This window comes from Pituophis catenifer, unplaced genomic scaffold, assembly GCF_029215685.1.
Source record: "Pituophis catenifer annectens isolate HBS135680 unplaced genomic scaffold, rPitCat1.0.hap2 SCAF_2, whole genome shotgun sequence".
In the NCBI taxonomy this organism is placed as follows: Eukaryota; Metazoa; Chordata; class Lepidosauria; order Squamata; family Colubridae; genus Pituophis; species Pituophis catenifer.
In genome coordinates, this window is record NW_027256882.1 from 23,373,541 (window position 1) to 23,389,925 (window position 16,385).

At 46.6% G+C, this 16,385-nt stretch overlaps 1 protein-coding gene across 1 annotated transcript in view; it reads left to right on the forward strand.

The window, feature by feature from the left end:
• LOC139311887 (zinc finger protein 11-like) overlaps window positions 1-14,989 on the forward strand; it is a 34,334-nt gene extending 19,345 nt beyond the window's left edge. Inside the window, exons 2-3 of the mRNA XM_070936410.1 lie at window positions 4,091-4,104; window positions 12,907-14,989. Of these exons, the coding sequence (XP_070792511.1) occupies window positions 4,091-4,104; window positions 12,907-14,031 (1,139 nt within the window). The 3' untranslated portion in view covers window positions 14,032-14,989. The remainder of the gene's footprint in view (window positions 1-4,090; window positions 4,105-12,906) is intronic.
• The last annotated feature ends 1,396 nt before the right edge of the window (window positions 14,990-16,385 follow it).

Genomic DNA, 16,385 nt, shown 5'->3' on the forward strand with positions numbered 1-16,385 from the left:
GGTGGTCCACCTAAAGCCTCTAAAGGAAGATCCAGCAAAGGTTCATCCAAAAAAAACCCTGTTGCTCCTTGAGTTTCCATTGCCTCCACCTCCATCTGTTTCTGCTGCTCTTCAAGCTCTTGTTCAAATTGCTTCTCTTTCTCACCCTCCTCTATACCTAACACTGAGGATGTACGTGGAGATGTTGCGCCAGTTTTAAAAACATTGAAGTAAAAATCTTCCGCTTTTTCAACAGTGTTCAATCGATATCTCTCACCTTGATACCTCAATATTATGCCAACTGGAGCATCCCATCTGAATGGAATTTGTTGTTTCTTTAATTCAGTCACGAAAAATCCAAAGTCCTTTCTATCTCTTAGCATCTTAGGCGGCAACTCTTTGTAGATCCCAATCTCCCTTCCATCCACTTGTATAGTAGAAACAAAAGACTTTTGCAAGATATCATTTCTTATTCTTCTATCTGTAAAGTAGATCACCACATCTCTAGGCAATTGCCTTTGCCTTGCCACCCAAGAATTCACTCTATAGACCTTGTCCATCTTGCACAAAATCTCCTCAGGGCTAACTTTTAGCATCACAGCCAGGGCATCAGCACAAACCTTTCTCAAATCTTCTCTATTATTTTACTTTATTCCTCTCAGTCTTACAGCAAACTCCATGAATCTAAATTGCATCATTGTCACTTCATTTTCAATCCTTTGTGTTTTATTGTCAACATTAGAAATTTTATAATCAGCTTCCTTCATTTTAGATTCTACTTCTGAACTAAGTTCTTCCACTTTTTTATCAATCTGGACAACTACTTCTGACAAGCCAGTCACAACTGTCAGTATGTCACACTTCATCTTGTCATACTTTTCTTGAACCACCTCCTTAATTTCCTGTTGAGATTTTTCAAATTTCTGGTCCAAAACTTCATTTTGATTCATCAGAGCCGCAGCAATAAATTCCTTCAAATCTTTAAAACCAGTCTCCTGTGCTTGGCTCTGAGTCTGCAAACTTAATGGCTGCTCTTGTGACTTGTGAGTGGGGGAAAACCCCCCCCCCCCCTGCAGCTTTAATGGCTAGCTTTGTCTGCTTTGAAGCCATTCTGCCACGCAATCTGATTCTTTCTAAGAAGGAAGTCCTCCCTCCCTTTTCACCACAAAATCCTCTCAAAAATTTCCCCAGCTTTAATCAAGTCTCTAAGGGAGAAGAAACAGATCAAAATCACTTTAAAAAAAAACTTTTCCCTTTTCTTCTAGCCAGCGCTGTTGCTTTAGATACTTTGTAACGTGTTAAAACACTCAGGCAAATCCACTTTCGCTTTCAGCTTTTTTTACTGCCGCTGAAGCCGGATGCCATTTTAGCAAACTTTCACTTTTCTTCTTTCTTAAATTCTATCACAGGGCTGATACAAATACTTGCAGTTTTGAGTTTCAAGTCCAGATTCCACCCTGTTTATTTTTGATGATTCTCTTGGCTTTCGCTGGTTATGTTGGTCGCGTCGTCTGGCTCTGCTAGATGCAGAGTTGTCCCCGGAGTCCGGAGCCTCGGCGAGCTGGATAGGGAGCCTCACCCTGCTTCCTCCCCAGAAGCAAAAAAGACAATCTGGGGACTTCGCAGGGGGCTCTACCTGGTCTCGCCGACTCTCCTCCCGTTTCCTCAAGAACGTGGAGTTTTTCAAGCCGCCTCTCAGCTGTAGAGGCGGTTCTTTACCGTCGGCAGGGCCGGCGGTCTTAAAGAGACCGTCTAGCGACGACGGCGGCACCAACCGGAAGCCTATTTATATTTGATATATTCGAGCACTTTGAATGGAATAGTTATAAGGCAAGAGGATTACAGAACAAGGGCATTTGCAGATGATCTGGTTGTTACCCTAACACGGCCGATGGAATCAATAATTCAGATGAAAGACATTATAGAAGAATATGGTAAGGTATCAGGATTTAGACTGAATCAGAAAAAAACCAAGATGATAGTTAAAAATATGACAGTTGATCAAAAGAAGGAACTTGAAAGGAAGGCAGGCTTTGAAATAGTATCAAAGGTGAGATATCTAGGAGTTCAAGTTGCAGATTCAAATATAAAACTGTTCCAAAACAATTATGAGGTGTTGTGGCGAAAGGTACAAAAGGATATGGAAACTTGGAAAAAACTGCAGCTGTCTCTACTTGGAAGAATAGCAGCAGTTAAAATGAATGTTCTACCTAGATTTTTATTTTTGTTTCAAATGATTCCGGTGCTTAAAAGTGATAAACAGTTGACGGAATGGCAAAAAGGAGTGAATAAGTTTGTTTGGAATGAGAAAAAGCCAAGAGTGAAATTGAAAATTATGCAAGATGTTCGTGAAAGGGGTGGTCTTAAACTTCCAAACCTGCGACTGTACTATGAAGCAGCAGCGTTGACACAAGCAAGTGATTGGTTTGGAAGGACAAAGATTGGAATATTGAATATAGAGAGTTATGATCTTGAATTTGGTTGGCATGCATATTTATTCTATGAAAATAAAGTGGATAAAGTATTCAACAGCCATATGCTTAGAAACTCCTTGATGAGAGTATGGAAGAAGCACCGGTTCAAATGGGATTATAAAATACCGTTGTGGTTGGATCTCGGTCATATTATACGGAATATAAATATAAAGTTACTCGGGGGGGGGGTTACAAAGAAGTACTTTTTAATGATGGGGGCAGATGGCAACTAAAGACATTAAACACACTGTTGGAAGAAGGGATTAATTTAACTTGGTTACAGTATAATCAATTTCAACTGAGATGGAGAGAAGATCAAAAAACTGGTTTAATGTTGCATGAAGAAGAATTGGTTAGACAGATAAAAGAGAAAGGCCCAATGCATATTAAGAGAGTTTATAATGTTTTGTTAGAAAGAGACTCAGAAAATGAATTGGTTAAAGATTGTATGATAAAATGGGCGCAAAATTTTGCAGAACCAGTTATGATGGAAACGTGGGAAAAAATATGGGTTCAGAATGTTAAATTTACGCAGTCACAGAACTTGAGGGAAAATTTTTATAAAATGTTTTATAGGTGGCATTTAGATCCTAAGAAATTGTAATGCATGTATCCTAATGTTCAACCAAAATGTTGGAGATGTGATTGTTTGGATGCTACATATTATCATATATGGTGGACTTGCAAGAAAGTGAAGGCTTTCTGGATAAAAATTTGGTGGGTTATGCAAAATGTTCTGAAGAAAAAAATCAAATTCTCTCCTCAATTGTTTTTATTGGATATAGTTAAGGGTTTTTCAATGGGTGAAACAAAATTGATATTGTACATGGTGACAGCAGCTAGGTTACTCATTGGTCAATATTGGAAAAGGGATGTTTTGCCTACTATTGAAGAATGGACTTTGAAGGTGGCCAGTTTTGCAGAAATGGCGAAGATATCAGCATACTTAAAAGACCGGACTCAAGAGACTTATGTATGGGAGTGGAAGAAATGGATAGATTATGTGCAGAATAAATACCAAACTAGGAAGTACCAGATAGCTTTTAGTTGAATGTTCTGTAGAAATGTATAGTATATACGGGGTAGAATAGTTCAATGTTATGTATAGTACACAGGGGGGAGAATAGAAGGGTGGTAAAGTATTTATTTATTTATTTATTTATTTATTTATTTCGATTTATATGCCGCCTTTCTCCCTAGGGACTCAAGGCGGCTTACAAAATGACAACTTCAATACAAATCACAATACAATACCAAATTAAAATCAGTAACCCAATTAAAAAACGATTTAAAATTATACCAGTGTACCCCCAAACGGATCAGTTTAATTGGCGGAAGAGCCACGTCTTCAGCTCACGACGGAAGGAAAGAAGGTCGGGGGCTGTCCTGAGCTCAGTGGGCAATCCATTCCAGAGGGTCGGGGCTCCCACAGAGAATGCCCTTCCCCTGGGGGTCGTCAGCCGACATTGTTTGGCCGACGGCACCCTGAGGAGGCCGACTCTGTGAGAGCGCACAGGACGATGGGAGAACGGCTGGAGATGGTCCTGCAAGTACCCTGGGCCTAAGCCATGAAGGGCTTTATAGGTGAGCACCAGCACCTTGAAACGTATCCGGAGTGCCACCGGTAGCCAGTGCAGCTCACGCAGGAGAGGTGTTACACGGGAGTATCTATACGCCCCCGTAACTACCCGCGCGGCTGCATTTTGGACTAGCTGAAGCCTCCGGACACATCCCAAGGGCAGCCCCATGTAGAGGGTGTTACAGTAGTCCAACCTAGAGGTAACAAGGGCGTGGGTGACCGTGGCGAGGGCATCCCGGTCTAGGAACGGGCGCAACTGGCGCACAAGACCGACCTGTGCGAAGGCCCCCCTGGTTATGGCCGTCAGATGGTCATCTAAAGACAGCCGAGAATCCAGAAGGACACCCAAGTTGCGGACCCTATCGGAGGGAGCAAGGGTTTCACCTCCGATCATTAAGGATGGAACCTCCAGATCCCGGGATGCCGGCATCCACAGCCACTCAGTCTTGGAAGGGTTGAGTCTAAGCCTGTTCCTCCCCATCCAAACCCGCACCGCTTCCAGGCAGTGGGACATCATGGAAAGGGCATCCCTAGGGTGGTCAGGGGTGGAGATGTAAAGCTGGGTATCATCAGCATATTGATGATACCTCACCCCAAAACCATGGATGATCTCACCCAGCGGTTTCATATAGATATTAAAGAGCAGAGGAGAGAGAACCGAGCCCTGAGGCACCCCACAAGTGAGAGGCCTCCGGGAGGATTCCTGACCCCCTGCCCAAACAGACTGCAGATGGCCTGAGAGATAGGAGGAGAACCACTGTAAAACGGTGCCTCCTAACCCTATCCCCCTGAGCCGCTGCAGCAGGATACCATGGTCGATGGTATCGAACACCGCTGAGAGGTCAAGAAGGACCAGGATGGAGGAGCAACCCCCATCCCTGGCCCGCCAGAGATCATTTACTAGGGCGACCAATGCCGTTTCCGTGCTGTGGCCACGCCTGAGACCAGATTGGTAAGGATCCAGGTAGTCAGTTTCCTCCAGGAATTGAGGGAATTGCTGTGCCACCACGGACTCAACAACCTTCGCTAAAAAGCGAAGGTTGGAGACTGGACGGTAGTTGTTAAGTACGTCAGGATCCAGGTTAGGCTTCTTAAGGAGGGGTCGAACCACCGCCTCTTTAAGCGCAGCGGGAAAGACCCCTTCCTTTAGTGAAGCGTTGACAATAGCCTGGATCCAGTCTCCAGTCACCTCCCTGGCTGCCGAAACAAGCCAGGAGGGACCAGTAAACAAGTGGAAGACCCCAGCCTACCCATAATCCTGTCCACGTCATCCAATGAAACAGGCTCAAACTCAACCCAGATGTCTCCACCGAGACTAGGCCCTGTCACCTCTGGACTCTGTCCAGTTGGAGTCCAACCCGGTCCGAATCTGAGTGATTTTATCTTGCAGAAACTGTGCAAAGTCCTCAGCACGGCCCTGTAAGGGGTCCTCCCTCGCTCCCTGATTAAGGAGGGAGCGGGTCACTCTAAACAGGGCTGCTGGGCGATTTTCTGCAGATGCAATGAGAGTGGCGAAATAGTTATGTTTCGCCACTTCCATCGCCACAAGATAAGACCTAATATGGGTTCTTAGTTGTGTTTGATCGGACTTGGATCGGGAGGATCTCCAACCACCCTCCAGGCGTCTTTTCCGATGCTTCATTTCCCTGAGCTCCGTGGTAAACCAAGGAGCCGCCCGGGATCTGCGTCGGATCAGAGGCCGGAAAGGCGCGATTCGATCCAAGGCCCCCACCGCAGCTTGTTCCCAGGCCGCGACAAGGGTCTCAGATGAATCGTGGGCTAAGGAGGCGGGAAATGACCCAAGCTCCATCAGGAAACTTTCGGATTCCATCAGGCGCCTGGGGCGGAACCATCTTACTGGTTCCGCACCCCTGCGACGGGGGATGGCGAAGGAAAAGTCGAGTCTAAGGAGGGAATGATCGGTCCATGACAGAGGGTCAATAGATAGAGTCCCCTCCCCACGATCATTTATCCACTGTCCAGAGAGAAAAATAAGGTCGAGTGTGTGTCCTCCAATATGAGTTGGGCCCTGTACAATCTGAGTCAGGTCCATGGCCGTCATGGAGGTCATGAACTCCCGCACCAACTCAGATGACTCACTGGCCGATGGCAAATTGAAATCTCCCACAACCAAAAGGTTGGGGAGTTCCACCGTCAATTCGGCTAAGACATCTAGTAGTGCGGGCAGGGCTGAGGCCACGCAGCTGGGGGAGAGGTACGTGATCAACAGCCCAGACTGAACTCCAGGGTCCCATTTCAAAAGGAGGGATTCACACCCGCCAACCTGAGGAACAGTGACCTCGCTAGGCCTAAGACTTTCCTTAATAACTACCGCCACTCCTCCGCCCCTCCCCTGGAGTCGTGGCTGGTGTAGTATCCGGAAACCTGGGGGACACAAATCCACGAGAGGGACACCGCCCTCCGGCCCCAGCCATGTCTCAGTGATACAAGCCAGGTCCACGTCCTCCTCGTCTATAAGATCTCGGACGAGGAGTGTCTTGTTCACCACGGACCTGGCATTTAAGTACACCAGTCGGAGTCCAGGGCTCCGCACTCTGTCGCCGTCAGGGGAGCAGGATGAGCTGAGGGGGCAGGAGGGCGCCACCGCTTGAACGAAGCGGCAGCGCCCTCCTAGCCCCCCCCTCTCCCGACCTCTGCGTCTCCCAACTGTCACAAGGATTGGAAGACCCTCTCTCCGCTGAGCCTCTTTGTTCCCTCCTCCTCCCTCCCTCCCCCCACAACCATCCGACAGGCCCAATTGCTGAACCGTAGGAGCCGCCCCCAGCTCAACCCTTACCACCCGCCTCCCGGGTCCCCTTAAAATTTGATTAAAAACATTAATTAAAAAAACCCTCAAACCATGCTTAGAAGCATGCCACCACTCGGGGTTCCAAAACCCGTCCTTGAGGTAGGCCTTCGATAAATTCGAAGGCCATGTCTGCGAGAGGGGGGCATCTCGCAGAGCAAGGAGGGTCGCCGAAGTGTAAGCCATAATAAATATGAGAAGTGGGTGGAAAATAGCAACAAGAAACCGAGATGATAAACAAGAGGGATAATGATGGTAAAATAGGAGTCAACCCAGGCCGGCATAACCACCGCTCTCTTACAGTGGTGGAGAATCCAAGGCTGCAACGAATGAGTCCCGCGGAACCAGCTGCAGCCACCCTCTCACGGTGACTAGGTGGGGAACATCCACCGACGGAGTCATAGAGCAGTTCTTGGGAACATGATGCAGCAGCAGTCCACCAGGATTCATAGTTCATCAGTCTGTAACTCCATAACTCTGTCCAATACAACAAGACCAATAAGGCAGTAATAGGGGTGAAAAGATAAGATGTAACACTTTATGGTGCGAGAGGAGCCAGGAGTCAGATAGCATTTCAAATAGGGGAGATGACAAAAGTCCCAACAGACAACTGAAGATGAGTAAAACAAACAGGCCGAACCAGGCAGGCAACAGTCTGGGGGGGGGGGGGCGACAAAAAATGGGGGAGGGAGAGACCCCAGGGAAGAGCAAGATGGATAATTATCACTTCCCCTCTGGCCAACTCCCCGCCCCCCAGATCTTCTTCAGGACCACCCGCCCCGCAGTCATAGCCTGTCCTTGCTGGGCAATTACAGCCCAGATCTTCCCGGCCTCTCATCTCCAGTGTGACATTCACCGCCATCAACAAGGCTGCCACAGTACCCGCTGCCTTAATCTCAGTGGATTCATCGGGGGGGGCTAACGATCTTACAGCAGCCATAGCGCCTGTAGCCTCCCCCGATTAGATGTACAATTGCCGAGTGTCTGCAGTGTTTAATAGCGCCGATCCGGCCGGTAAAACTCCAACGGCCTCAGCGCGATTGCAGGGCCGACGACGCCCTCCCAGCGGGGCCCAGCTGATGCAATCCTCTCATCGCCGTCCCTGGGTCATCTGAGAGCCGTCTTCTGTCGGAGACGGCTCATTTGAACTGTCAAAGGCTCAGCATATCGGGCAGGGGGCCGATGAGTGGAAAAACGGCCTTCCCCCGGTTTCCTGTCGCAACTCCTTCATCCCGATCTTAGCCGGCACTTTGGGGAACCGCCATCTCGCGCATGCGCAGTATGATATAATATGATGTGGATTTGGATTTCACCTTGGGGAAGTCATGGGAGGAGGGGAGGGCTAGGGAGGGTTAGGGAGGGAAAGGGGGGGGAAATGGGAAAATTTGTATTTGTAAACCTTTTTCAATAAAAAAAAAAAGAAAAGCCTCTGGTTCAACTGGAAATTCAGGAAAGCCTCTTTAGGCTCCTCTGGTAAAGGGTCTCATGGAAATTGCCTTCTCTTTTCATTGCACCTAAATGATAGGAGAGGCCCATCTTCCCCCCCCCCCCCCACATCTCTCCCCTCCCTGAAGTTCTGGTGGTCTCCCATTCAGAAGAAAAGAGCTGACTTGAGGCTTGGATGGCTTGTTTTTTAATGATACAATAAAAGGTAATGTAGACTTTCAAAAACCATGTTTGAAGTGCCTTATTGAAGGGATACAAAATGTCTTTGTAAGCCTGGACATAGAACACAGAATAAAGGTGAAGTTGAGAGAACTGCAGAGGGATTGACTATATCATATTTTTCACAGGCAGAGTTAAGAGAGAGATTTAAAATAAACAAAATGACATTTGGAATTGAACAACAGATTGTCAGAGAGAAATTGAAACTAAACTATGTGCAAATGATGGACATTTACTTGGCATATTATCATAATCTTGGTAGAGTTCTTCAAAATTAATGTTCAAAAACTGCCACACTCTTCCTGTCCTCCTCATTTTGTCCAACTTTCTCTTCCATAGAATGTCACAGCAAATATCATGGATACCATCATTCTGATCTTAAGATTCTGTCACTATAGCCTATAAAAATAAAATAAGAATTCTAGAAGTCTTCTGGGTTTTGTTTCTTGATTGAGCCTCTCTTGAAGAGCTGATATCCATTTTGACCTCAATTTTTATTTCCAAAACAGTCAAGGCAAAGTCACATTAAATTTAGGTCCTATCCCTGGGGTTTCTTTGCAACCCTCCAAGTGTTTTCAAACGTTTATTCATGAACTCGTTTTAAACATTCCAGATTGGGCTAAATTGTGTTCATCCCTGGGGTTTTGTACATTTTGTATCACAATACAAATAAGATTTTGAGACTGCAGGAACTGATTGTGTCTAGTGGAAGGAAGAGAAGGAATAGAGTGAGAGGATGGCAGACTTCCAAACTTTGAGAAGCTGTCACAAAGAAGAGCGGGACAACCTATGCTCCAAAGCACCCGAAGGCTGAACAAGAAGCAATGGCTGGAAAATAAACTAGGGGATTATCCAGCCCAGAACTAAGGAGAATTTCCTGAGAGAACCATTAACCAGTGCAACGGCTTCCCTCCAAAAGTTGTGGGTGCTCCATCAGTGGAGGGTTTTCAGAAGAAGTCCCTTGTCTGGGATGGGGTAGTAGGATCACTTGCTAAGGCAGGGGGTTGGGCTAGATGACCTCAGAGCTCCCTCCCAACTCTTCTTCTGAAGGTTTGCTCATTCGGGGCTTGGAAAGTTATACAAACCGACCAGTTACCCACAGTCAGCAAACCACGATGAAAGCAAAGCTTATGGGACGGAGTTTCCTGATGCCCCGAAGGGCACAAAAGGGGGAAATTGTAGCCTCTCCCGCGTCCAAGTCTCCCCCCTCGCCAAACAATCCTGGAAGAAGCCTCTCTGGACTCCGCCCGGCTGGGAAAGAAGCGGCTCCTCCTGCTCCCTCCGAGGGGGAAGCGGCGTTACCGGGACCCCGAAACTGCAGCCGATCACGGGGGAAGAGAGGAAGGATGGGCTAGAGCGTCTTCTCACTTCCCAGAGTGGAAGAGGGGCCGGAAAAGGCGGGGAGAAGCCTCTGTGGGGCCTCTCTAGGAACGTCCTATTATTCTTCCTCCCTCTCTGTGGTTTCCCCACTTGCGGCGTTTTGGGCGAATTCTTGGCTGTCCGGCAAGGCTGCTCCTCGGCCCCGCTCCGGGCAGGTGGGGCTCCCGCTCTCCCTGGGGCTGCCCGGAGGAAGGTCGCCCCGAGTGCCCGCTGAGCCAGGGGTGCCAGGAGGGTCCCGGGTGGATGCGGGGCTGGACGGGGAGCCTCTGGGCAAAGGGGGGGGGAGGGGAAGCCCCGCCCCACGGAGGGCAAAGGGCGGGGCTTCTCTTTCCAGGGTCTCAGGGGGGATTATGGGGTCAATGCAGGAAATAGCCGCCGCCTCCCTTCAATCGGGGGTGGAGGGTTTTCTTTATTGGGGGGAAAAGGGTTAAATTGCTTGAATTGAATTGAATTTCCTCCCAAGGGAGAAAAGATCCACTTTCTTTCCGTTTCATCTAAATGGAGAAGAATTGATGTTCTTTGCTTTTATCTTAGTATTTCAATTGTTTACTTTTCTTTCTACCAAGCTGTGTAGAAGCTGAAAAATCCATTATTTGCCTAGCAAGGAGGGGTACCCTGGCCCATTTGTTTCGCTTCAGCTCTGGGTGGGAACAGAGAAGGCAGAGAAATCGGTGTCTCTCAGTGTTCACCCTCAAAGACTCCTTTGGGGGCACTGGGAGGGGAAGGTAAGGGGTGGGACCGGCCAGCGGTGGGAACCCTCAACAGGGAACCACAGCGGAGGGTTGAAAGAGCCGGAGCCAGGGGTTGTCGACAACTGTCCTATACCATTTCAGACAGGTTGCTGTCCATTCTTTAAAGCCTCCAGTGTTGGAGCAGCCACAACTTCAGAAGGCCAGTTGTTACACTGATTAATTGTCCTCACGCTTAGGAAGTCTCTCCTTAGTTCCAGGTTGCTTCTCTCCTTGATTTCTTTCCATGGATTGTTTCTTGTCCTGCCCTCAGGTGCTTTGGAGAATAGGTTGACCTCTTCTTCTTTTTTGGCAGCCTCTCAAATACTGGAATAACAATCATGTCACCCCCAATCCTTCTTTTCTCTACCTTAGACTAACCATTTTTGTCAAAGAACAAAATAAGATTGCTTTGGCATGATCTCTTTTTAACAAACCATAATGGCTTTTAATTATAACTTTGTTTCTAGATGTTAGCAGATCTGTGTTTTTATTATCTTTTTCAGGATCTTCCCAGATATTGAGTTTGGGCCGATTGGTTTGTAGTTTCCATGGTCTCTTTTTATTTCTTCCTTTCTTGAAAATGGGAACCACATCCGCTCTTTTCAGATTCATTGTTGTGTCTTTGGTCTCCATGTGCAGGAGAAGAATTTCTGCTGCATCTTTGATTTTTGCTTCAGGGAGATAACATACCTGCCTAGATTGACTATCTGCTCTGTTTTGCCTCTTTTTTAGAAACTGTTGAAGGCTGCTCTTTTGTGGGTGACTGCATATTCCCTTCTAGGGGGAGAACATGACAGTGATTGTTCAGTTCCAGAGGGGCTTCATTGGAGTGGAGGAGGAGCCATTGCTCTCAGTTGTTGTTTTCTTCCAAAAATGACACGCTTCCATCGGTCTTCCTCTTTAGGTTCATATATAGGGTCAATTTTTTGAAATGGAACCTGTTTGTTCCCTATTGTGTTCAAACCGCATTGGTGGCCCCAATCAATGTATTTGCATCCTCCCTAAACTATAAAGCAACAATAGGAAGCCAATCTTGGAGGGAGACATAGTCAATTTGTGCTGGCCCAAAGAACAGTGTCCATGAATACCTACATGGGTTGTACTCTGTACACAAGTAGATCTACCTGGCACAAATAAATCCTATGGGGGCTCTTTCCAGTTCGTCACACGTAATGTAGCATCACCGTCCCGAACACAGGGCAAAAAGGAAAAGGCAGGGATCATCCCCAGTTCAGGCAGACAAATGGGGGGCAACAGGGAGTCTGTCAGCCATCCCTCTCATCATGCTAAGAAAAGGGAATGGGAGTGCAGCTCCGCAGGGGGGATCCCAGCATTGCTTTGATTCTGGGGGAGGGAATATAATCTTCCAGCTATTATTTCGGCTATTTGGAGAGCCAAAGAAACTGAATCTTCCTCTCTCCTTCTCTTCTTTTATCTTCATCCTGCAGGTGCCACCAAGAAACCCTTTGGACAAAGTTCTGCTTGCAGGACCCAATCTGGGTCACTCACCGGGACCAGAGGTTTCATCTTCTCAGTTTTTGGATTCATGCTGGAGCCCATCCTCCTGCCCATCTTCCAACTTTTTGGCCAAAGTTCTGCTTGTTGGAGTTTCCCATGATGGAAAGCCCTGGAAGTGAGCAGCCCCTGGAAACTATGCAGAGGGGGGAACACTTTGGCCAAAGGTCCCCTCAGAGGAATCAGGGGAAACTCTCCAGATGCTGCAAATGCGGGAAATCCTTTGCTCACCGGTCCCTCCTTTTGATCCACCGGACGCTGCATAAGGGGAATGGATCCCACCTGTGTTTCCTTTGTGGAAACTCCTTTCCTGGATTGTGGAGCTTCGCCAAACATCTCCGGAGCCACCCTGGACTGAAGCCTTACAAATGTGGAGAGTGCGGGGAGCGTTTTGCTAAAGGCTCGGACCTTGGAGCCCATCAGCGAATCCACCAGGGGAAGAAATCTCAGGAATCCTGGAAGCGCTGGGGAACATTTCCTGAGAGACGGCGTCTTTCTAAGCCTCAGAACAGCCCGACTGAAGAGAAGCCCTGCAAGTGTGTGCAATGTGGGCTGTGCTTTCCCCAAAACTCAGAGCTGCTTAAACATCAGCAAATCCACACCAGAGGGAAACCCTATCAATGTCTGGAGTGTGGGAAATCTTTCCGTAATAAAGAATTATTTAGAAAACATGAGAAAAGTCACACAAGGCAGAGTCCTTATAAATGCTTAGAGTGTGGAAAATGTTTCACTCGGAGCTCAACTCTTTCCAAACATAATAAAACACACACAAAAGAGGAAAGCAAAACGTGCCTAGAATGTGGGAAGTGTTTTTCCAGCAAATCAGACCTGCTGAAACATCAGAGAATTCACACTGGGGAAAGACCCTATCAATGCCCAGAATGTGAGAAAAGATTTGTCAGTTCTTCTAAACTTCGGAGACACCAAAGGACGCACACGGGAGAAAAGCTATATAAATGTAAGGATTGTGATAAATGTTTTTCTTTTAAGGAAGGTCTTTTTCGACATCAGAGTATCCATACAGGGGTGAAGCCCTATAAGTGCATCGAGTGTGGAACATTTTTCCGTACAAAAGAAAACCTCAGAAATCATGAGAATGTTCACAGAGGGGAAAAAAAGTTCAAATGTTTAGAATGTGGGAAAGCATTTGCTCATTCATCATCCCTTAGAATTCACTGCCAAATCCATACAGGTGAAAGAAACCACAAATGCTCAGTGTGTGAGAAATCTTTCACCCAGAAAGGTACACTTCGGAAGCATCAGAGAAGCCACTTAGAGAAGCAGTTTAAATGTCCGGAGTGTGAGAAAACTTTTCATCGCAAATATTATCTTAGAAAACATGAGAGGATTCACAAAGGAGAGAAGCCGTTCGCACGTGCGCATGTGCAGAAAAATGAAAAGTGCCCAGAATGTGGGAGATGTTTTGGCTATAAGCAAGACCTAATTCGACATCAGAGACTTCACACCGGAGAAAGACCCTATCAGTGCCCAGAATGTGGGAGATGTTTTGGCTATAAGCAACACCTAATTCGACATCAGAATCTTCACACCGGAGAAAGTCCCTATCAGTGCCCAGAATGTGGGAGATGTTTTGGCTATAAGCAACACCTAATTCGACATCAGAAACTTCACACTGGAGAAAGACCCTATCAGTGCCCAGAATGTGAGAAAACATTTGTGGAGTCTGCTGAACTTCGGAGACATCAGAAGGGGCACACAGGAGAGAGGCCCTATAAATGTGGGGAATGTGGGAAAAGTTTTGTCACAGAAACACGACTACGGGCTCATCAGAGAATCCACACAGGGGAGAAGCCATACCTGTGTGTGGAGTGTGGGAAATGTTTTTCCCGAAAACAACACCTTGGAAAGCATCAAAAAATCCATACTCGGGTGAAGCCATAGAGATGCATAGAGTGTGGTAATGTTTTGCTCAAAAGCGAGACATTAGAAAACTCACATGGGAAAAGCCCTGATAGGCCCTGATGGTAGAACAGTTTTTCATAGTTATTCAACTCTTAGAAGTCATATAAGAGTTCATAAAGGAAGGGGATTAGAAACTCTTAGATGGTGGGAGACCATTTTCTTGTCAATCGTCCCTTAAAAATCACACCCTAATCCATATAGGAAAATGTACTTTAAATGTTTGAATTTATGGTTTACCTGAAAAAATACTCTTTCAGCATCAGTGAACTTTTACTGGAGAGAAACTTTTATCAGGGCTTAGAACCTGGCAAACATTTTTATCTGATAATCAGATGCACATGAAAAATCCACACAGGACGAAAACCTTACAGGTGTATAAAATGAGAATACTTTTCCTTGCCAATTGGAACATCTTGCCTCCTGGTGTTTGTCCATTAAAATGGCCTCCTTGGAAATTTTCTTGCCAAATTCAATTTTATTATGATTTTGAAAATCTGATATGAGTGTGAAAACCTAATATCTAATGTGAAATTGTCTAGAACCGTATAAGGACTCCTGCCTTGGGCAAGGAAGGTAGGACTAGACTATAGCTCTGTTATTCTGTGGTTGCTCCCTTCTAGTCCTATGATTCTAAGAATTTAAAAAGAAAAAGGGAAATGGATGAAAAGAAAAAGGAGGGTTCATTTAGTGAACATTCGAAGTTACAGTGGCACTGAAAAAAGGAACCTATGACAAAGGGGCTTTTCTTTCAAGGGTTTAAGGGGGGTGTCAGCGTTCCAAATTAGGCTCTCTTCCAGCGCTGACATAACAAGATGAACTTTTACCTAGTTTTGTATGTACAGATAGTGTTTCCTGGGAGACGAGGGTGGGGGCTACATTCCTGTGAAAAGAACGTGCCAGGAGGTAGAGATGGATCTGCATGATGGCCAATGGGACATTGGGGTTGGAGAGCAGAAGAGGAGGGGGTTGGAAGGAGGGGCCAGTTTGACTGCAAAAATGAAATCAGGAATGTCGGCTTTTTATGTTCTTAAATAAAAATGATTCATTAGAGAGATTGCGCTTGAAAATGAAATTTATTTAAGATAGCACCGAAACCTGACAGGGGGATTATGGGGTAAATGAGAGAAATAGCCGCCTTCTCGCTTCACTTGGGGTGGAGGGTTTTCTTTAGGGGGAAAAAAGTTTAAATTGCTTGAATTGAGTTAAGGCTTACCTTAATTATGTACAGAGTTCATTGGCTTCTGCAACAGTGCTTGCAGTTTCAGTTTCTTTTTTCTCCAATCACGTTGCAGAGAGCTGCATGCGTATTGTACACATGCATTATGTTTATATATATTTTGTAGATAAGGAAGTTTTCTCTACATTTTGCATCCTGCTCAATTATTTGCAGTCCTGGCTGAACCACTAAAAATACTAACAATTATTTAAATTTAATTTAATATTTAAATTTATATACCGCTCTTCTCCCGAAGGACTCAGGGCGGTGAACAGCCAGAAGTAAAAAACATCAAATACAAAATTTAAAAAACCATTTAAAAATATATTAAACAATTTGGCCTGACAGTTAAAATCTCCCATTTAAAAATCCAAATTAAAACTACACAATTGGAGAGATTAGGCCAGCCCGGCTTGATGAAATAAAAAGGTTTTGAGGGCCCGACGGAAAGTACATAAATTCGGAATCGTCTGTATCTCTGGGGGCAGCTCGTTCCAGAGGGCAGGTGCTACCACAGAGAAAGCTCTCCCCCTGGGGGCCGCCAGTCGACACTGTTTGGCTGACGGCACCCGGAGGAGCCCCTCTCTGTGGGAGCGTACTGGCCGGTGGGAGGCTCGCGGTGGCAGAAAGCGGTCTCGTAAATATCCAGGCCCTAAGCCATGGAGTGCTCTAAAGGTGGTCACCAACACCTTGAATTGCACCCGGAGGACCACCGGGAGCCAGTGCAGCTCACGCAGGAGGTGTGTTACATGGGAGTGCCATGACACTCCCATAATCACCCGTGTGGCCGCCTTCTGGACCAGTTGGAGCCTCCGGGTGCTCTTCAAGGGGAGCCCCATGTAGAGAGTGTTACAGTAGTCCAGGCGGGAAGTGACAAGGGCGTGAGTGACCGTGCGCAAGGAGTCCCGATCCAGAAAGGGATGCAACTGGCGAATCAGGCGAACCTGATAAAAAGCCCCCACGGCCGTCACATGTTCTTCTAAAGACAGCCGTGCATCCAGGAGGACACCCAGATTGTGAGCCCTCTCTGGGGGGGCCAACGACTCGCCCTCAATAGTCAGAGATGGCACCAACTGACTATATCGGGATGCCGGAAGCCACAGCCACTCGGTCTTGG